General features: G+C 35.8%; 2 protein-coding genes across 2 annotated transcripts; one reads left to right on the forward strand and one right to left on the reverse strand.

The window, feature by feature from the left end:
• The first annotated feature begins 5451 nt into the window (after positions 1–5451).
• Positions 5452–6202, forward strand: LOC118748281 (rRNA 2'-O-methyltransferase fibrillarin-like). The gene is made up of 2 exons (XM_036482657.1): positions 5452–5797; positions 5868–6202. Exons 1-2 carry the CDS (start codon positions 5743–5745, stop codon positions 6059–6061), a joined length of 249 nt encoding a protein of 82 aa, XP_036338550.1. The 5' UTR covers positions 5452–5742; the 3' UTR covers positions 6062–6202.
• Positions 6203–12358: 6156 nt separating this feature from the next.
• On the reverse strand, positions 12359–13032 carry LOC118748397. The gene is made up of 3 exons (XM_036482769.1): positions 13024–13032; positions 12706–12943; positions 12359–12592 (listed from the first exon to the last, which is right to left on the reverse strand). Exons 1-3 carry the CDS (start codon positions 13030–13032, stop codon positions 12474–12476), a joined length of 366 nt encoding a protein of 121 aa, XP_036338662.1. The 3' UTR covers positions 12359–12473.
• Between the last annotated feature and the right edge of the window lie 10704 nt (positions 13033–23736).

The raw sequence follows: 23736 nt of genomic DNA on the forward strand, positions 1-23736 counted from the left end.
TTTTGAAAAAGAAATTAAGTCCGCGGGCTTTATTGCCCTTTGCCGGTGGGCATTATTTCCCTTTCGATATGGCAATAACGCCCGCGGGCTTCGTTTCCTAAGAAATTAATTAAAAAATAGGCGTATATTTTTTTTTGGACCACTCTAATGTACATACTCGTACTATGTAGGAATGAGCATCAAGTATGTATTTTGAAAAGCTGTTGACATGTCCACCAACAGAGATTTATTGGCTTTTATGGATATCTATGTATTATGTATTCAACTATTCAAACTAACGTTTGCATTTTTTATAGCTCACTTTACTGTTCAAGTTCAAGGTTGTGAATATGTTACATACGTAAGTATGTATGTTATACATATGGGGCGATTCACGGTGGGAAGCCGACAGAAAATGGGAAAAAATTCAAAAACTATGATTTCTCTAGATATTTGTACGGGCTATCCGACGGTGCTATGCGTTTACCAAAATTTTACAATTTTCACGGTGAAAATTCGAAATTAAAAGTTATTTGTAATTTTTTTCAATGATGGCAATTTTTAATATTGTTTCTGTCATCTCAATCCAAAGATCAGGCATTTTAACATAGAAATCATTCACAAAACAAAAAATAATATAAAACAACATTTTAATATAGAACGCTTTTAAAATGTCTCTGTAGAAATTTTAGGTCATTGTTATGTAGTTTGCCTATTGTAAATTGAATCTAATGCTTTGTATTGCATGCGCCCCACGCTTTTCACTTTCAATCTCATAAATTGTTTATAATAACTTTTGCTAAAATTTCAAAATCAAAAGTTAGCAAAGCAAATTCTATGGGATTGAGAATTATTATTTTCCACTTTTTAGTCCATTTATAAAAGCGTTGTATATTAAAAAGTTTTTTTTTTATATTATTTATTTAATATGAGCAAACTGTATTTTTTATGCCGTGTCAATTAAAAAAAAATATATATAAAATGAGCTCCTTGCTTACGAACGTTCAGTAATTTTGTAATTAGTTCCATGATTTTTATGAAAAAAAGTGCACAAATTGCATGCCATATTTTACAATAATATGTTTCTATCTATCTTAAAGAAAAACGCGCTCATCTGTGCTCTTGAGTTTCTGTATAAGGACTTTTATTGGCTTACATGGTACACCGGACCAATGCTGAAGTTGCAGGATCATAGAAGAATATTACGCAGGCTTGACAGAGATCTCACAGGTGGTAATAAGACCATAGGTAAAACGCATTACATCGAAAGGGATTAGTATTCCATATGGAATAACAGCATACTATTCCGTTTTTTAGTCATTTCAATCTAAACTAAAAATGTTTACTTTACAGACTGATTTTGCTTTTAAACGCTATTTTTGAATTGGCCAACGCAAAAGATCTTATTAGGCGCCGCGAAGCAAGCGGGCATTTGCTAGTTGTTTATAAAATAGCTTAAGAAATTTATTGGTTTTAACTGTTCAAATAAAGAAGTTTTACAGTAAAGGCCCATATCGGAACAAGCAGTTGTATGGAAGCAATAAATAGGATATAGTCACCCCATCTTTGTTCATTTTACTCTAAATTTTCTGTTGATAATGAGTGAAAGTAGTGCGAAATTTCATGTTTCTAGCTGCATAAATGGAGAAGTTATGGCAAAAAATCTCATATTTGAACAATCAGTTGTATGGAGGCTATAGGTTATAGCGACCCGATCATCGCCATTTTCACTGAAAGTATTCTTTTGATAATGAGTGTCAACAGCGCAAAATTTCATGTTGCTAGCTGCGTAAATGGAGAAGTTATAACGAAAAATCTCATATATGAACAATCAGTGTTATGGGAGCTATAGGTTATAGTAACCCGATCTTTGTAATTTTCACTGTAGGTTTTCTGTTGATAATGGGTGGAAGTATTGCAAAATTTCATGTTCCTATATGTTATAGTGGTCCGATTCTTCCGGTTCCTTATCATCCTTAATACATTTTAAAAATACACCCACCTATCTAGATTGCATACAAACAGACGAACAGACGGATAGACAGGCAGACGGCCATGGCGAAATCAACTCAGCTCGACGTTCTGATCATTTAAGTATACATTTTATTGGGTCTATCTCTTCTTACTCTGGTACTTACAAACATCTGACCAAAGTTATAATACCATTTCATACTCATGAAAGGTATAATAAGCTGTTGATACAATGGCGAAAATGTAAATAGGGAAGCGGCATTTTAGCATTCCATGGCCATTCGCCTTTTGATTATTTAATGTTTATTATGTTTTCATGAAATTATAGCTCGATATATAACAAAAACCATTTAAAGCTTTATACAAATTTTGGACTTTTTAAATATATTTTTTAGAAACTTTCTGAGCATGCGATTTTGTAGACCATTCAATTCTAATAAAACGAAGTGCAAATTTGATAAAATTTTTTGGGGAAAGTGTTGGCCATTTTACAAAAAAATGATCGAACATACTTTGTATGGAAGAAAATGCGCGAACAAAGAATTGCCAAAATTCAACGGTAATCCAACCTACTTAGAACTTGCACTTTGTTATACTAAAATTTGATGGACTACAAAATTAAATGTTCAAAAAAAAATCTAAACATTATTAAATAGTTTAAGTAAGTTGATTAAAAAGTTTAAAATTTTGATAAACATTTGTCAAAATTCGTCGAATTTTTGTAAATGTTCTACAAAGGTTGAAATCTTGATTTAAAGGTGTTTTTAAATATTAGGCAGCTATGTTTTCATTAAAGGTCATAAACATTTTTTAAACATAGAAAAGTAGCAAAAACTTGCTAAAATATTTAGGTATGTTGTGTGTATATATTTTTGAGATCACTATTAAAGTAGCTTTCTCTTTGTTTCGTCTTAAATAAAACTGTGTCTTTTCATTCTAAAAACAAAATTGTATGTTCAGATTCGATGCCTTACCGATTTTGGTCCACAGAAATCTGGTCGCCGTAGTTATAAGATACTCCTTATCGAGGTGGATAAGTAAGCCATTTGCATGGCTGGTTTCAGAGTTGATGTAATTTAGGTTAGGTTTTAATAATAATAAAAGGCACGTTTGGATTGGTAGAAATGGGAAAAAAGGGAGAAATATCAAACGATGAGTCTTGTATAAGCATACGTATTTGGGCGGTTCAATTTGTATGAGATATTTTTCCGACTATGCGTGTACTTAGCACAGAACGATTCTATGTGTAATTCTAGAAAAATTTCCGAGGAAACTATTTGCCAAATTGTGTAAATAGGTTTCTTAGCATTTGGTGTAGTGTCGCAAAGAAGTGATGAAATTTTGTATAAAGTATAGCATGGGGTTTTTTGGTATGAGGAGTCCATTTCAGCACTTATATATTTCTTAAAACTTCCACCAGACGGCGCAACAGTGAAAATGTTCACATTTTCTTCGGTTTTCGCAATTTGGCAAACTCCAAAGTGATTTTATACCCATGGTTTCTTCGTAAAATTTGCTCAGAATTAGACGTAGAATCCTCCTATAGTACACGCGCATAATATGTATATTATAAGCTTGCAGCCGTCATTACGGGCTTGAGATGATGATTGGCGTGGGCCAAAAATCCGTTTTTTTTAGAATTTTGATTGGTAATATCAAAAATATATTCATTATGCTCTAAAAACAATCTGTGTGAAATATGACAATTTTTGGTCAATATCTTAGGCTCGTCCAAATTCTTCAAAGTTCAAGCGCTAAAAAAATTGTTTCTTAGCTTACTTCGGTTCTCTACAAAAAAGGTCAATATACCAAATATAGCACTTTCGAAGATACTTGCAATTTTAGTAAAAAAATTTATTAACTAATGTATTTATTCATTTTTTATTTTTTTGGGTTAAAGTAGGGATTTACTCAAAACTACCGTAGTGCACCTGGGACTCTCTATGCGAATTAATGGTGTCGCTTTTGATAGAAGCAACATATCTTTACGATCATTAATCAAAGTTGGTTTGAAACCTAATTTAATAACCTTTTAAGCAAAAGTATTGCCATAGTGTTCTTTGGAAAATACATAAACTACCGGACTTGAGCAAAAAATTTTTTCAGTGTTCTAATCTATCAAATAATCTTACAGATTTTGGGGCGTTATCCCACTGTTTGAAAACCCCAAAATATTGTAAAAACCTCAATTTAAAAAAATATTCTTTATTGCATTTTTTATGATTCTCTTGCAGCTGTGCATACTTGTCACGATATTTTATAACTCGAACAACAAATAAGTTGCATTGCTATTCAAGAGCTTTAATAATAGAAATGAATAGGTGTCAAATTATAATGATTTTAAAGTCATATTTAGGCCTGTTTGACTTCCAGAGGATCTTGATCATGCCGAATTAAGGCCGTTGAATCTCCGCAATATTCAGGCAATTTTACAACCAATTTCAGTTATCTTTAGCGCATAAGTTTATACAAAGTGCCTAAGTACTTTCAACTGACAATAGATAAGTGCTAAGTCATTCGGATACGCATTTTATGAATGAACATACATAAAAGACGTTCTTACAGAAGTTTAAGCTCATGCTAAATGCGGTCCTACTCCACTGTACTGTGGAAACACTTTTCGCTTTTTAAAAATATTCATAAGGCATTCCACACTATTTCAATTGGTGAAAAACTACTTTTGCTCGATTTTCGGATATGTTGCAGTGGAGGTCTTAAAGTGTTTGTAAACGAAAAAAAAACAACAACAATTTTTTTTTTGAAAAGTTATACAACAACCAAAATGTTAGGTGTCTCGCCGTAAGCCATTGTTTATCACATCATAACTCGATAAATATTGGTTGTATTATTATTTATATTTGGTTGTTGCATAACTCTTGCGAATTTTATTTTTTGTTTACAATCCTCGCGTTTTACCATATCTTAGAGGTATTTCTACATTATACTCAGTTTATATCAGAATCTAAAAAAATAAAAATTTTCATTGAAATAGCTTGGAGCGCCTCTTATAGATAATGTTCCTGACGTAAAAATTATGTATTAATTTTACAAATCAAAGATTGATAACCTAATTCACTTTTTATTAATGAGTCCTTGAATATTTTAATGCGCATTGCATAATTGCCTACTTTGAATGTACACTAACAAAATGAGATTACATACATAGTTTATTTTTAGAAAAATAATGCAAAAATGAATTCTTATCAAGAGGGGATAGGGCACATTAGTTGGCGAAGGTAAATGCATACGTATATATATATATATATATATATATATATATATATATATATTTATATACATATATACTCATATATAAATACATATACATATGCATTTACTATATTTATTTATGCATAAATGTTGTTCGAAATGCTGACAAGCGTGTATTTCATTGTCAGTTCATTCGCTATACATATGAAGGTAGTTGTTTAGGGCTTTTCACTGACAAAAACCCGGCGAAGCACTGAGACGACATTCATTCGAGTCTTATCATCTCGCAGTTTTCCTCTTCCCTTACTCATCTGCTGTTTGTGCAGCACCGTTAAGGCCCTCCCACTTGTGCTTGAATTGCATTATTGTAGCACATTGCCCCGTTTTGCGCCACCTCACAGTGCGCCGTATTGGAGCGTTAACTCAATTGCATAACCCTACGAAAACCCCCTCTGCTTGGGAAAATAAGCAGCAGTACTATAACAAATTCTGATGCTCGTCACTGATCGTATATAAAATGCTTGGGCCACAGTAAACATCGTATCACTTCAGCCAGGGTATCGCAATATTAACAAGTGAAAAATGAAATTTCACATATTGTTGGCAGTTTTTTTCGCCGTTTTGGCGCTAGTTAAAGGTAAAAGGGTTAAGAAAATTTCAATCCGAATTATCGAAATTTACTTTCTCTCTTCCTCTGCTTATTTCAGGTGTGCCAGTGCCAGGTGGTGGTGGCGGTGGCGGCGGCGGTGGTGGTGGCCGCGGCTGCAATTGTGAGCGTGGAGGTGGTGGAGGTGGCGGCGGCGGAGGCGGTGGGGGATGGGGCAATGGTCCTGGAGGTCCTGGGGGCGCTGGCGGTCCTGACTGCGTTAGACCTTCTTGGATGCCACCATGTCCTCCATAAGATGATTTTGTATTGAAGACGTCAGAGGCATTAATACCTTCATACCTCCGTATTAGACCAAATTTTACACCATTCGATTATAAGATCCTTACACACATACTTATACGTATTTATAAATGAAACCAAAAGCTTTAAAAATAATTAGAAAATCTAATTAATTAAATAAAATATAAGAATTTACGTTAAATTGAAGATGTTGTCAATTGTTTTTCATGACAATATATTTACATACATAGGTGTATGGGTATTTAAAACAAAAAAAAGTCGATTGCAAAAATGCATCTTAATTCATTCGTGTATTAGCTCCCCTAATAGGTCTGTGGGACGTCACATCTTAAGTTTTCCTCAAAATTGCTCATAAAATTTTGTATCGCAGAATTTGTGGTTTCGTTTATAGTATAACCCGCTTAAGTACACAGTATACATAAGTATACATCTTGCATGCTGAGATAGTTACATAAAAGAGGACAATTAAGGGTTAAATAGTTTAATTAAAGCAAGACAAATTTATTCCCATTTAAGTATGTATTCCTAGCCCGTACAAACAAAATACCTAATTTTCTTTCTTAGCCTGAAGAAGCAACTAACACAAACAAAGAATGAATTTGGTCTTTCCAAAAAAAAACTGCAATTTAGGTCTGTTTTCATAACCATTGCCGATTTCCATACCAAACTTGAAAGAGAACTGCCAAACACATGTTAACTCGTTGCTTTGAAAACGACCCCTAATGTTGTGTTTTATTGCAGTATTATAGCCAGGGTACGAGTACATCAACCTTCAGGGTTACAAAGTATGAGCCAAGGTGATCGTCTCATTATAATCCAGCAATGTCACTGTGGCCTGGTACCACCCATATAAGGGTCGAAATCACAGAGATCGAGAACTCGGTTGCGGAAGAAATAAAAAATTTAATTTTATTATTACTTAAATTGATGTATCACAGTTATGAATTTGATTAGGTTGTCGTTAACGTAGTTTAAGACCGGGCGGTGCACGAAATGCCATTTCTTTTAATCTATCGCTGAAAGTAATGAATAATATATTATAAGGCTAGCGGATTCGCGTCTCTTGATGCGATTAAAATCGCCAATAGCGAACAATTATACAAATTCATACGGCGTTGTTTATGGTGCACTGGTTGGGATTTTGATCGCACCGCGCGATCTGAATACACTTGGTCATAAAGGTAGCCTAAGTAGTAATATCGGAAACGTTTTTAAGCCTTGCAGGGGTATATATATTTTTTAAAAGATAGTGGCCATCCGATCGAACTGATTTTTCATGATTGCCTAAACTGGATTATTCTATACCGTTCGGTAGACGGCTAAACAGGATGCGCCAAAAAAAAAAAAAACGAAAAAATGCGCTTAAAAAACGTAGAACCCTAGTTGACGGCGAACAAAGACGTGTAACCATAGATTTATACCTGGCCAAGGACTGTCACTTCAGCATCTTTCCCCAAAAACTCTTAGGGGAATTTGTATACTGCTACACCCACAAGCATAGTTGCAGTGTTGCCACTTCGTGAGTTATTTCTCAAAACGTGTGGAATTTCGGGTGCGCTTGAGTATTTTTTGAGGATTTTTATTTTTAGGAATTTTCTCTCGATATATTTGCAGATAACATATGCAACCATGTTTTACACAACAGAGTTGTTAAATTGCTCTGGACATTTTTGAACAAAAAGCTTTTCGAAGTTTTACATGGAGCGAAATACAACACACAAGCGGCTTGTCTAACATTCTTCAAACCTAATTTTCGCATTTCGCCACATACCATGCAAACATGGCTCGTTGAAGTAAAGAATTTTAGTTTTATTCCGGTTTACAATGTAAAAGAGTTTGGATTTCTCCGAATTTTCTCTCTTGCGTCAACATGACGGTCATTGCTTTTAAATGGCGAAACAGATGGCGCATTTGATGAAGGAGAACCCGAACCAATGTATAGGGATGAAGCTCACGACCCTCAACTCGATCAAGACGAGGTGAGAATAGCAATAAAGCGGGTTAAGAACAACAAAGCCCCCGGAGCCGACGGTATACCGGCTGAGCTGTTCAAAGCCGGTGGCGAAGAGTTGGTGGGGCGTATGTACCAGCTTTTAAGCAGAATTTGGCCTGGCATGTATGCGCCCGAAGAATGGAATATCAGTGTACGTTGCCCAATCCACAAGAAGGGAGATCCCGCCGTTTGCGCCAATTATCGCGGAATAAGTCTTCTGAATATTGCATACAAGGTCCTGTCGACGATACTGTGTGAAAGACTGAAGCCGTTCACGAACCAGCTGATTGGACCTTATCAGTTAGGCTTCAGACCTGGTAAGTCCACCATTAACCAGATTTTCACAGCACGTTTTCACACCATCTTTTTGTTGACTTTAAAGCTGATTTTGATAGCAGGAAGAGGAGCTGCCTTTACGACGCCATGTCCAAATTTGGGATCCCCGCAAAACTAATACGGCTATGTAGAGTGACGTTGAGCACAACCTTCAGCTCCGTCCAAATTGGGAAGGACCTCTCCGCGCCGTTTGAGACCAAACGAGGTTTTAGACAAGGCGATTCACTCTCGTGCGACTTTTCCAATCTGATGCTGGAAAGCGTAATAAGAGCTGCCAATCTGAATCGCAGCGGCACCATATATAGCAAAAAAACGATGATGCTGGCGTATGCAGATTATATCGATATCGTAGGTCTGAAACAAAGGGACGTAACCGCAGCATTTTCCAGTTTAGAAAAAGAAGCTAAAGAGGTCGGTCTAGCGGTGAACGAGGGAAAGACAAAGTACCTCCTGGCAACATATAAAGAGTCCACGCATTACGGGACACACGTCACTGTTGGCGGTATAACTTTGAAGTAGTGAAGGACTTTGTCTACCTAGGATCCAGCATAAACACCACCAACAACGTCAGCCTGGAGATCAAGCGAAGAATAACTCTTGCCAACAGGTGCTACTTTGGGCTCGGTAGGCAATTGAAAAGCAGAGCCCTCTCTCGACGAACGAAACTCACGCTCTACAAATCTCACATCATGCCCGCCCTTTTATATGGCGCAGAATCTTGGTCGAACAAAGATGAGAAGGCTTTGGGGGGCTTTCGAGAGAACTATTCTACGCAAAATCTACGTCCCTGTTTTCGTGGATGGCGGATATCGGAGAAGATGGAATGACGAACTGTATGAGCTTTTTAACGACATGGACATAGTTAAGCGCATAAAAATACAGCGATTGCGTTGGCTTGGACATGTTGTACGCATGGATGACGACTCTCCGGTGAAAAGATCCTTCGCAATTGGAGAAGCTTTTTGGTCTCGGCCCAAACCGACAAACGGTTGTAGTGCCAAATAAGAAGAAGAAGAAGTAAACATGGCGACCAGAAAGTCAATCGTTATATTTTCAACATATTTTGAACTTGCAAAATCTCGGCATCGAATGTAGAGAACACGCATTGTTTGATCATAAGAATATTCATATTGATTCGTCATTAGATTCAGAAAATTATAGGAAAAAACTTTTTAAATTAAAAGATTCCTCAGGTTCATATAAGTTTCCCAATTATAAAAAAATATCTGCATTACTAATATAGCCCTTTTCTAATTCTTTAGTAGAACGTATATTTAGTAGTTTAAAAATGTGTAGGACTGACTTGAGAACCAGATTGAGCACTGATATAGTTGCAGAAATATTATATACAAAGCAAGGTATAAAAAATAACGGTGATTCTTTGCTTGAGCAGCAAGAACAAATGTACCAATTCAATTGGAGAATGTAATTAATTTTTATACTAAGTACCCATGAACCAAAAATACAAGATCACCTAATCAAAGAAGCAAGAAAAAAGTATATTTCTGAGCGGTTTTGACATCTGCCTAAGAATGAAAACAAACAAAGAAAACGAAAAAAGCGCGGTGATTGAGTGCGATTAAGCTGGTATTTATTTATTACAAAATATACAAAGTGAAACTTGATGACAATTAGCAAACAAAGTTCATAAAATATGGTTTTCATGATTGAAAGTGTTTTACAATCGCATATCATTACCACGGGTCGATTTTTCAATGCCAACGTTCTGGTCACAAACGTGCACCCACTGTTCACGCAAGTTTACGCTTTTTGGCAAACCAAACATACGCACAAACTTGTTTCAATCACACAGCACTTCATTTTATATCATAAATATGTAATAAACCAAAATTTTTAATTAAAATCGCTGCAGAAAACACATTTAATCGCTAAAAAATCACTACGACCATACAGATTGCTCCAAGTAGCTCCTTCTCTACCTCCATTCCCTCAAGAGAGGGCTGGGTGAAGCGGGGTGACTGGAGTAGAGGGCAATAAACTTCTTCTCGGAGTAATGAAAAGTTGTAGGTAGGGTTGGTGGGCATGTATTTTGCCGTAAGCTTATCATCTAAACTATTCATTCTACCGGACCTCTGCAGTGACTTTCAAACGGTAATTCCTGTCATCGCGTAGGCGGTAGACGCACTGAACACTGTGACGTCAGTTAGGGAGGTTAGTGTATACTCTGATAGCTCGGCGGCTATTAGGTCCTCAATGCTATGACGGTGCGGTCGAATTTGGTCTGGGAATGCCTGAACTCCTTATCAACTGCGTACATTTCTTTGCTCCCTCTCGTAAAATTTCACCTCATACATGCGGTTTTGAGTTACCTTGATACGCGGTTTTATACTATCAACGACGATATACCTTTTCTTTCTGGCACCTGCGCTTGTACATACAGTGGTCGACATGTTTAACATATTATTTTTTTTTATTATTTAATATTAGTTACTTTTTATAGCAATATACATATTTTAACAAAACTCGTGTAAATCCATATTACAAACTTTGTTCAATATTAAAATAAATTAACAAACTTTCGTAAAAATATCGAGATTTTTAATAAGATTTCCTGGAAAGATTCTGGGTATGCAGTTTTGTAGCCCATTGAATTCCAATAGAACAAAGCACAAGTTTCAGATTTTTTTTTATCGAAGATGTTACTGTTTTCTTCCATATAAAAATAAAGTGTGTTTATTCGTTATATGGAAGTAAATGACACATAAAAATCTAAAAAAAAACAAGCAAATTTTACAGGTTATAAGAGGGAACAGGATGCGAAAGTTTTTACAATTTTGACGGTAACCTTATAAACCTGTAAATAGTAAATTAATTAGATGGCTCGACAGATGAATCATAAAAGCTGAAGTTTATAATTACTTGAGGCTGCTAGATTCTATTTGACAGATTACGTCCTCTAAGTTTTCATGTAAATCAATAAGTGAATTTAGTAAACAAAGGCCATATCTTGCATTAGGATTTGACGCTGGCTCATACTAACTAAATAAATTCGCATTGGATTAGGCTTCCTTTAGGAATGTGACAAATTCGCATATTGCACCTACACATTTAAGATTAAATTACTTTAACGTTAGTTAAGTTAGTCTCTCTTCGATTCCTTTAGAAACAGTTGGCAACTCTGATACGTCAAAACATAAATACCAAAACTTATAAATCTTCTTATAAAACCAGGAATTGGGTAGTGCCATTCTTGGTACATATATTGATTTTTTATAATAATGTGCTTACAGAGACAATAACGACTTTATAACACAGACTGCGGGAGCATTGACGTCCACATAAATGATTGCAAGCGTTTGCTGGATGGATTGTGGATTGATAGCCTATTATTGATTACATCTTTGATAACTCTGAAATTCGTAAAAATTCAAAGAAAACCCTAGGCTCCAAAATTATTCTCTCAAAAGTGGTGAAGTATCTAAATCCCCTTTTGGTTTTTTGTTAATTCTTTCGTATCCGGCTTGAGTGGTAGCAAAACATTTGAGGAAGGCTAAGCAAGTTATTCTAGAGTATCCTAAAAAAAAAATAAAGTGTGAACCACAGCAAGGCCAGGTGTGGTCTGCTCCTGCTCTGTGTAGGGGGATTTTGGTTCTGTAGGCATGCAAGTTCCTATCAGCCATGAATGAGAAGAAGTCTTTCGTAGGAGGTTCCTCCGAACAGCAGCTCTCGATATTAGTAGACGCTAATCGGTTAGAATCAATGAAATTAAAATCTACATGAGTTGATGTCCTTTCGGCAGGAGCTTTCTGGTGTCATGGATGATAACATCTTAGTTTTCATTTTCATACATACATATACCTGATATGCTAAATGGTGTAGATGTCTATGAGCCCCATAAATTAGTATTTACGTATGTACCTATACTATATACATATATTGATTTTCAGGTTACAATTAACTTGCTAATTGTTCAGAACTTAAAAAGCAAAAACAAGCAAAACTCATTTTTTCAGTATTCAAATTAGGTTTATTAAAGTAATTTGTTCAAAATCCGTGGACCAAACTGGTATAGCCAATTACCAATTATTTAAGCTAAGCAATGCGTTGGCAGTTTGTTTACTTGCCGCCGCCACCGCCACCACCGCCACCTCCGCCAAGTTCAAGGTTCAGGCCACCACCACCGCCACCGCCGCCACCACCGCCGGGCAGAGGCTCAGGATTAGGGTTGGGATTGGCTGTAAAGAACAAACGTAAATTTAATTAATTATTTTGATTCCAAGTGTGACTGTCAGTAGATATTTGGATCAGAGTAATTGTTGAGCTCTTTCAACTCGTCAATCAAACTCACCGAAAGCCATAGCCAATAAAGCCAGGACGAATCCAAAGAGAGCGTAGAACTTCATGTTGCAAATACTGAAACTGCAATGTCTGAAACAACAGTTGGTGCCGATATTTATACTGTGCAGATACCAGGCTCTCAAAAGTAGCTGACGCAATAAACTTGACCCGACAAATTGACGATCCCGTAGAAGCGTGGTGATAGCCCCATATGTAAGTATGTATGTATTTACGTGTATACACAAATGCTTTCATATGCAATTATTGATTAAATCCAGCCTTTGTATAAAACGAATCTTTGCACCATAATGTACAGGTATATGCATACAGTATCCATGTGTGTAAATATATATGTACATTATTATGTACATATGTGAACGCACTCCAGACAGCGTTGATTGTCAACACGGGCGTGACGATTAAAAACAAAACAAAACATAAACAAATAACAAGTAGCTGTTCTGCCAATTTGCATTTCGCCGGCTTATACATATGTACATACATATATGTATATAAATATAACGCCAACCGGCGCGCAATAAGATCACGCGAAGATCACCATTGTATGTAAAATCTAATGCGCAATCAATATTTTAACCTTCATCAATTCGCCGAACTAATCAGAACATAATATTTACTAATAAAAATCACCTATAGGTGGATGCAAATTACAGAGTTAATTTTTATTAAATACGTACGACACCATTTCTAATCGGATATAGATTTTTTTATAAACTACATCTATGTATTTCCACTTGTGCCAGGAAGATTGAAGAACGGTTTCCTAGAATTTGCTAATCTAAGTAAGGTCAGTCATTTTGAACAGGTAAAACAACTCGTCAACATATCGAACACAAGCTCATCAAAATCCAATTGAGTAAAACGGTAATAACTTATAGTTGTGACTTCTGTCTGACAGGTACAGTGGCGTAGATATCACTGGGCCATGGGGGATATAAATTACTCAGTCAGGACTAAAAATTCGCAAACTAAATCTACTACGGCCTCTAAACCTGAACGGCTTCGTCCTCTGACTATGATTCTGGAAACGTTTGAACTTATCGATCCCTGAGCAGAGGGTTGTGGTATTCTATCACCTGAGTATGCTGAGGTGACACTCAGCAAAAATCTCTGGTGGGCTAAAGCTGCAACTGCTCATGTCCCGATAAAACCCTGGCAGGACTCAGAGTACATTCTGATTCCCGGCACCGTTAAGTATGCGGTTGAGACAACTCGCGCTTTGCTCTGGTCGGCTCTGAGCTCATGGCCCCATAAGAGCATATCTCAACCCTCGCCATATCGTCTTGTTCAGAGGTAGCTATGCGATAACTTTAAAGCCAACTACACGCTAGGGTTTTGTATAGCGGCTCTGAGTAGGGACTCAATGAAAAAAATAAAAAATGAAAATAAAAAGAAAAAGCTTTAGAGCGGTGACGGGGAATCAAAACCGACAGTCTTTCGGAGAAAAGGGCGCGTCGGAGCCGATGCACGTAAACGTTTCTGAGAGACAGGTTCTGTCACCAACGCGAGGGCAAGAGTGCCGGAACCGGCCCCCGTGGGAGTCTCTAAGCGAGGGACAGGGTTGAGCGAGCAATCCGGACCGGTTAAGGAGGGTTCCTGATGAAATTTCCAACAATAGCGCGGGCTCCTCACCCAGTTTTCCGGTTTGGTCCTCGAAGGCTATCCGCAAACAGCATTCTGGAATGTCCAAACGGTCAAGATGTTTCTCCACTATCTGAGAAACATGCAAAAACGCTCGAGTGGGCCAAAGGGGTGCTATGTGGCCTGGAGGGGGGAAAAATCTCCCGGAGAAAAAGATATAAGAATGGCGGTGCACCCGTTCTTTCAGGGAAATCACTAAGTAGGCGAAATAAATTACCCCGGGGGTATTAGATCGAAGCAGAGAAGACGGCGCCAAATCCAGGGTTCACTGTTCAGTTATTTCGGAACGTATTCTCCGAAGTTCATTGCATAAATCTGTGGCTATGCTTATAGATTTTACTTTATCCAAATTGATCTTCTGCAATTCGGAACTCAATGACAGCGAAAGCTTGATAATGGCTTGTAAGCACCTTACAAATACGAAATCAATATCACTTTTAACTTAAAGTTGTGTTTTCGTATTCCCCAGCAAAAATATCCGGTAACTGGCCAGTAACCAAATTTCGGAGAGTAAGCCAATATTTCTGTGTTCATATGGAAAAGTAGCTTATGTCGAAAGGCTGGCCTTAGTATAAATCGGCATTCGCAGCATACGATTAGCGAATGACTCACTGGCGCTGAGCCGTTGAAACACTTTTGGCAAATAAACGTGCAAGAAATAGTTCCGATACTAGCAAGTCAATATTCTTGTTAAGTCTCACCCAAAAATTCCTTGTTGTTTAAAGAATTAAGGGAATGCCGTATTATACTAAAGCCAGCCTTTCGACATAAGCTTCTTTTCCAAACGAACACAGATTTACTCCTAATGAAATATGCAAGAAAGTACGAAAACGCAAAACCAGCAAGAAGTTGCAAGTTTTATGAACAGCTGTTTGATTTGTTATTTTCCGATTCAATTTTCTAAGAGAAATAGTATTTCCCATCATCTTGATATATATTTAAATAGGTTTATTTGGTCAAATGCAACTCTAAAAGCACAACAAAAAATTCTTTTGGTAATGTGAATTGCATTAAGCATTATGCCATCACCTGTTTTTCTTACTAGCAAATAGTTACTAGTAAAAAATTATCCAGTAAAAATCCAGTAAAACTTGTAAGTTCAGCTGCTATTTTTTCTCTCTCAATTCTCTCTCTTTTGCTGGTTTCTTGCATGTTTTTGTGTACGAAAACGCCTTCCAGTAAAAACTAGTAAAATTAGTACTGGATTTTACTGGATAGTGCGTACGCGAGCAGGGCTATAGACTTATCTGGAACCCAAATACATATGAAAAATCAAAAACGTACATTGAACGATCACCTATACTGAGGGAAAAATAAACCATATCCTCTTTGTTTCAAGCTAAACCACCTATGATTTGGCGCCAAACGACTTTTTGTTTACTTTAAACCGATTTAATTTTGGAGATTTTTTCGCTGGAACTTGATTTCGTTCTGCACTTTACGGAAAAAAATCAAATATTATATGTTCTGTCTTATCGCATTCGAATCCCGACCCTCCCAAATGTTAGTTGAAAGCAGCTCTGCCCACTCAGCTACAGTTAAAACATGCAAGTGTGCTTTAAATGTTCTCTTTGAATCAAGGCTAAATCACGCGATTGATAAATTTGAACAGATATGGTTTCGATACTTACAGGATGACGTTGTTTGTATATTTTTTATTGGGCTGAACTTATTCTCTATAAAAATTTCTAGACAACACCATTCCGTGATCGGCCAAACAAACTTTTCACAAGTTACAGTAGGGCGTTGTTTGAAATTTTATTATATAGCTGAACTGATTCTTGATGAAAATTTGTAAACAACACCACTCTGTGACCGATCAAGCAAAGTCCATGTCTGCCGGACGTAGCCTATGGTATATATCATTTGCTTATATAAGGGGCTCTTTCTCGCAATCCCTATTTTCATATCTGCCTATATTTATTTATTTTTAATTACTATATTATATTTTAACACCAGAAATGTGTATAAACTCAGCTTAAGTAAAAATATTGTTAGGGGCATACAATTTTAAAAATTAGTGTGCTTACATAAATCGAGCATTCCACGAAAAAATGTATATTTTCATCGCTATACTAATTACCAGGGAACGGATTTTATGGAAATTGAATTTTTTTCTGCTAAAGAGAGAGTATTTTCGATTAAGAATGTCCACGATTTAGCTTTCCCTGATTCCATATATACACATCTGATGTTGCCTTTTTTAACATATTTGCCTTTTTTTGCCTTTTTTTTGCCTTTTCTACCTTTAAAAAAGTGACTATAGCATTTACAATTTTTTTTTAAAGATTAAAAAATATACGCATGCCCATGCGGCTTATAGAAACGCAGGGACCTCTTGCCAAATTGGTGTTGGAAAAATAAGGGGTGTGGTCAGCGTTGCCAGGTTGACGTTTTTAACGTCATTTGGACGTTTTTTGTACCCTGTTGACGTTTGGACGTTCTTTGTGTAAAAAATGACGTTTTTTAACTTCCCAGTAATTTTTCTTTGTTACTAAATCTTATAAGTAGAACTGATTTTGAATTATTTTCTTAATAAATCTTTACAATGTTGGTGTTTTGCTGCAGCTGCTTCAAAATATTTTTTTCTGGATTCTTGGACTAAGGATCCCGTGTTCAAAGGCTGGTTGTGTAAACACTTGAGGTTACGAGGCTTGCTGTAATGGGTGCAATTGCACATTAAAAGCCAATTCAGGAAGAGCCGATCTATTGCAGCAGGCACGCTCGCAAAAGCATCAAAAAAGCTGTGCAGCATAAAACGTCAGAAAAAAGTAGGCCACTTTTTTAAGACTTCATTGAAAATGAAATGAACACAAAAAAGACTGAAATATTAGGTTCATTCAATAACTTTTCCAGTAAGTACTTGCAGCGAAAGCGTAAAAGAAAAATAGAGAGTTAAATTGAGAGCAAGAGAAAGTTTTCAAAAAAACGTTATTGAACGCAAAACTAGTAAAAACTTGCATCTTAAGCCATTTTTACACTTTCTGACGGTTAAGTTTTGGCGCGCGATTTTCTTTTTAATTGGGAATAGTTCCCATCATCATAAAAATAAAAAAATATACAATAGATTTAAATTTTTCATCCATATTTTCATTTCACTAATTATGTTTCATCAAATCATTCTCTTAAACAGTTTGTTTACATTTGAATTTGAAACATAACCTTACTTTTTGACTCCTACAAATTCCTGCTAGTAAAATTTTTACTTGCAAGACTTTGCAGCTCTCTCGGTTTGTTACTCTCTCGAATTCGCTCCCTCTTGCAAATATTTTGGGTTATTGATTGCATTCCCAGTAAAAACTTGCAAGTACTAGCAACAATTCGTAACAATTTTTTGATATTGAATGGACCTATTGCTATGCTCCTTCTTAGCAGAACGTAATTTAGCATTTTCGTCAACGGAGCCCCTAACCAAATGTCTACAAGGAAAAAAAATTATTAAAAATCAACGCGATTATTTAGCCCATTTAAACTTGCACATCATTGCCCTGAAATTTAATTGGCTATCAAACTGCATACCTTCAAAGCATATTCGGAAATGTGTTCAAAACGGTTGATGTCGTAAATATAACGTGCAATATTATTGTACACAACATTAAGTTTTTTTTTACAAACACTGTCACAATTTGGATAGAGTTCGCAACCGTAGAGCAAAGTTGGAATCAAATAAGACTTTGCTAATAACAATCTTATCTTAACAGGTGTGAAGTGTTGAGTTGTCCATAGTACTCTTAACATTCCATATACTTTGCCTATTGTTGTAAAAATATGATTGTTCCACGTCAGTGTTCTATTGAATATAACACCAAGGTTTTTGACGGTGTCAACAAATGTAATAATGTAAGTTTTCTTGTATATAGCAATGCACTGCGATTTTCTGGGGTTCAAGACTAATCCATTATAATTAGCGTATTCATTTACGAGACACAAATCAGCGTTGAGATTACATATGCAGTTTTCAGTAGCGGCGAATGGACTACTGAGATAGATTTGAACGTCATCTGCATCATGTACGTTGCTGTGTTTAAGAACATTGGGTAGGTCGTTGATATATAACACGAACAGTGTTGCCATTTTAGCCGTTTTCCGGCTAGATTTAGCCGGTTGCGATAGCAAACAGCCGGAGAAATTTCGATTTAGCCGGCAGCCGATTTGTTAGCCATTTTTCAGAAAAAAATTAGCCGTTTTTAGACGATTTTGCTATTTGCATTGTTTTCTTAAATTTCAAATATGTATATTTTTTATTTTTTTTTTAAGCGACCCAAAATCTGTTAGAAATAGCTACTAGCCTTATCGTGGAGAAAACTTTCATGTCAGGCAGGGTTGTATGAAATTGAGCCGATTTCGCTTATTCTTATTTTAAACGAAGAAGGGATTTTCTTCATAAAATGTTTGTTATAAATGTCTTAATTTTAAGTGTGAAGTTTTATTCGCAAATTTAGAAAATAAGAAATTGTTTCACTGTTAAGACACTTAAGATGCGTTTGTGCTTGGATATAATGCCAACAAACAGAATAAATATTACATGTAGATATTGTCTTCCCAGACAGCGCATATTCAATTCTGCCTTAATTACAAAACATCATTTTTGCCACTCCCAAAGGTTTAAGGTAAGGGAAAATTTGCTATTTTCAAGCACTATGTACACATATGTATTTTTTTAAACAAACTTTTTTGCTGAGAACTTATTTAAATTCCAAAAACCGAATGCCAACTTGAATTAAAGGAACCAACACTGAAGTGAGTCAAAATGAAAATAAAGGATCACAAATTTCTATGTAAAGCAAAACTCTCTGGGAATCCTGCGAGACATCTGCTGGTCATATGACCGGTCATCTAAATGGGAGATCTGCAGTCTTTTTGCATCATATTTTACATCATAATTGAAAGGATTTCTGAAAAATCTGACCAGTTCTTTTGTGTAACTGTGATTTTGAATCCCTTGTCAACATATGGCCTCGGTTGATGTTAACTTAAAGTCGTTGTTTTACTGCCTTAAAATTGAAGGGAAATTTGTACAGCGTTTTTTATGTGTATTGGTTTCTATTTAAGTGTATTGAGAATCGGTCAGTCTGAAAAGGCTTTGTAGGGAAGACTATAGGTTTGTTCGTCGAAAATCCAGCGAGAGTTATCACTCAAAATATCAGATAGTAAGAAAAAATGCTCCCAAATTCTCTCTCATGTAGAAAAACTTGCAGTTTTCTCTACGAACGCAAATTTGCAAGTTTTTCGGCCAGCTAGTGTCCACGGTTGCATTTCAAACAAAAGAAATTTGTATAGAATTTTTAAAATTCTTTCAGAGGGGCAAAAGACAGGATCTACGTGTATATATCTTGTCTGTCCGACTTTCTTCAACACACGTTTCAATTTCTTTGTCAGGTTTACTATATCGACTCTGGTTGAGATTGTTTTCCGATTAAGAATACAGTTTTTTTTGCCAAGTACCTTTCAAATCATTGGAATTAACTAAATTAATTAAGTAAACAAGTATTGACTTACATTTTTCATTTTAAATCGCTCCAGTTTGTAATTTTTAAATTTAACGAACTTGTTTATTCAAATTATCGTCGACAAAAAATCCAACCATGTGCCACAATCATATGTTTTTCCTAATTGCAAATTCTTCTTGGCAAAACTTTTTCCGGCTCGAATTTGTAACTTCTCTCCAAGAAATAGTCTTTTTACTCGTGATTTATTTAAATAAAACATGTGAAATTTAGTTGAAACATTTTAGCCGTTTTTAGCCGGTTTTATTTGCCAATTTAGCCGGTTCGTCCAAAAAGTTCTGGCAACACTGAACACGAACAATAAAGGGCCAAGTATAGATACTTGCGGAACACTTTTGGTTACAGGCAGTAGGTTAGACATGGAACTATGCACACTTGCCGCCTGGGATCTCTCAAGGAGGTATGATTTAATTAGATCGATAGCTGGGTTAGAAAAGTTAAACAGGTTCTCAAGTTTCAAACAAAGTAATGTATGGTCGACAGAGTCAAATGCCTTCGAGTGGTCCAAAAGAGTAAGAAAGGTAACATGATCATTATCTATGTTCTGTCTTATATCGTCCGAGACGTTTAATAGTGCAGTGATACAGCTTCTGTTGGTTCTGAATCCAGATTGGTACGGACTAATCAAGCAGTTTCTATTTACGAACGAGTTTATTTGCCGATGTATTATACGTTCAAGAACCTTAGAAAGAAATGGCAGAATAGCAATAGGTCTAAAATCACCATTTGGTTTTTGAATAGGAACAATTTTAGCCTCTTTCCAGCATTTAGGAAAGACCGCCGTGGTTAAAACTGTGTTGAACGCGTAAGTAAGGTATGGTAGAATTTTTGGCAGCAGGCACTTGACAAACTTCGGATGAAGGCCATCAAGGCCAACGGCGTTTGATTTTATTGAGAGTATAGATTGGACAACCTCATAATCATCAGCACACTGAAAACCAAACCCAGAAAAGGAAAAGCCCTAACCGCCAAAATAACGTAAGCGACAAAACTTTCTTTTTGATGCAGAAATGCATCTAAATTAGAGATGGGCACGGGACTAAATATTTAATCCCGACCCCGCCCATCCCGAAATTTGATTTTTGAGTCCTGAACCCGTCCATCCCGACATTTTTCAGAATTGTACCGCGGGTCCCGTGGGTCCCGATATCTATCTCTAAAGTAGGCTACACACGGACAACAAATTGAAACGAGCGGTTGAGATTTCAACGTGTGTGGCGAGGTTTACAAACCGATCGAAGGTTCACAAAAATGTTCATGTCTTTCATATTAATTTTAAATAATAATGAAAGATCTGGCATCTTCCTATAATTTTTTTTCTTTTTCGTCTCAATAAAACATTAAAAGTGCATATTTCAAACATCGTTTTTAAGGAAGATTTTGCGGGGGTTGCGGTTTTATCGGGAGCGTTGGGAAAGGATTTTGGTCCCGTCCCGCCCGCCATATTTTTACAGATCTTCCCGATACCGCCCATCCCGGCCAATTTTAAGTCAGTACCGTGGGTCCCGCGGGTCCTGCTATCCCGCGCCCATCTCTAATCTAAATGCTCTAGGAATATTTCTGCATCAAAAAGAAAATTTTGAAAAAATGAAAATGATACAATAATTCATAAATTAGAAGGTAGTTTTACTTCTTCTTCTTATCCGCCATGTTAGCTATCTGACAGAAAACGTGTTTCGTATTTTTTGTTGTACCAAATTTTTCAAAAAAAAAAATCCAGCTTTTGACGTTGTAAAAATAAAACAAAGAAAAACTAAACATATACATAAGTAGAGAAATTTTCGAATATTTTGTAATAGTTTTCTTCATAAAAAATTAACTGCTGCTTTCGTGGATATTGCAACACACGGAATAGATGTAAGAACGCAGCTATAAGAGCCACCGCACACCACAGACTTTATCGGCCGTCTATTTAAATGATAGGGCTCGCTTGAAATATGTACATGAAGATGTATGGAGGTGCGCACACGCACACTACACCAGCTTAATCGCTCTGACCAATAAGTTGTGGTGCAATGGAAAGACTAGCGAGCACATCTTAATTGGCGGCCGATAAAGTCCGTGGTGTGCGATGGATCTAATCCATTATAAACAAGAAATATTGCTGTTATATTTTCATTTTTATGATTTTTATTCATGTGATTAGCAGTGGCAAAAATGTATGTATAAAATACGTATATTTATATTAAAAATTAAGTGATCAGTTATGAAACATATAAATCTTTACATGTTCTGTTAAAAAATATCTAAAATAACAAGCGATAATCCCCAAGTTCTATATCGTAGCAGTGGCCACATTGCGTGTTTGTCACAGACACGTTTTATGTCAAAAATTTTGAAGTGAAACTACCTTCTAAAAATTATTGTATCATGGTATAAACATTTCTAAAATAAATGTATATTTTGATTATTTTTCGTACTTTCTGTCTTTTTTTAGTGCCTTATTTTGCTTGTTTTGTAATACTTACTTAGTGCCTTTTCCTGCCTTTTTCACTATTTTGTTTTGGCCTTTCCAGCAAATTTCATTATTTTATTTTGCCTTTTTATAGGTTTTTAGGTCCTAAAAATCCGTTTCCTGCTAATTACTTTTCCGAACGAATTTTTCAGCGGAAATGTATTTTATACATGTGTATATCAAATTAGCATATACATCTTTTAGCGTTTTCTTTAGTTAATGTAATGTTTATTCGTTTTTATGAAATTATTTACTTAAAAAATACCATTTAAATCCAAACTTCATACTTTGTGAAAATATTATGAAATTTCTTCAAATTTTCACTAAGATTTTTAACTTTGTAATCAGCATCTTTAGAAATTTAAAATTTTAGTATAATAAAGTAAACATTTTAATATATAGCACTTACCTCTGATTTTTGGCAATTTTTTGTTGGCGGTGTTTCGTATTTTTTACATATAAAAAATTTGTCGAATTTGTGCTTTATATGTCAAAAAATTCGTAGCGCATTTGTATTATTTTTTTGAAGAGGTAATTTAAATTTGATATTCTAATATGTAGATAAATCAGAAAAGTCAAGCCCTAATATGAATTTGTAATATTTTTCCACAGTATCCACATGGTTTTCTATAGTACATGGAAAAAGTGGGGAAAAGTGGTCAAAACCCTGTAGGGAAACGAACTAGTGCGGAACTGGTTCGGTTCTAGTGCGTTTGGAACCATGACTAGTACGCGTTAATTCTCTTTTGCATGCTAGCGACTGGCGAATTTAACATTGCGATGTCCTAGGAAGTGCCAATTGTCCCCCGTTGCATCCCTTTGGCTCTAGTTCCGAACCAGTTCTAAATCCGACAGATAAGATCTAGTTCGTTTTGCATCCGAACCAGTTCCAAATTCGACAGATGAGATCTAGTTCGTTCTGCATCCCCTTTTCTTTAGTTCCACACCAGTTCCTAATTCGACAGATGAGAACTAGTTCGATCTGCATCCATTTTTTATGTGTAGTTCCCAACCTGTTATAAATTCGTCACCTTAGATATATATTCCTATCAGGCTTGTCGAAACATTTCCCTTTTATATTAAATACGATCGGTTGAAGGAAGGACAATACCATCACAAATGTTTAAACGCATTTATTAAAAATTTATAAACCACATTAGTAGTAGTAGTAGTATTAAACTTAAGTAGTAAGTAAGAAACAAAAGTGCGTTCTGCTTAAAAGTAAAAATATTAGTTCACTTTGTCTTACTTGTATAAATTTAAGCATATTGATTTTTAAGTAAATTCGGTTCTTTTTAAGCTTATATGTATATGAAGTACTTCGAAAGTTTTTGTCGTACTTAACTTAAATAAGATATACAGTCAGTCAATAAAGTTTAGGTACAGTGAAGTTTTTACAATACCGGCAACTATTTTT

Source organism: Rhagoletis pomonella, unplaced genomic scaffold (assembly GCF_013731165.1).
Source record: "Rhagoletis pomonella isolate Grant_MI unplaced genomic scaffold, Rhpom_1.0 Rhpom_scaffold_00013, whole genome shotgun sequence".
NCBI lineage: Eukaryota > Metazoa > Arthropoda > Insecta > Diptera > Tephritidae > Rhagoletis > Rhagoletis pomonella.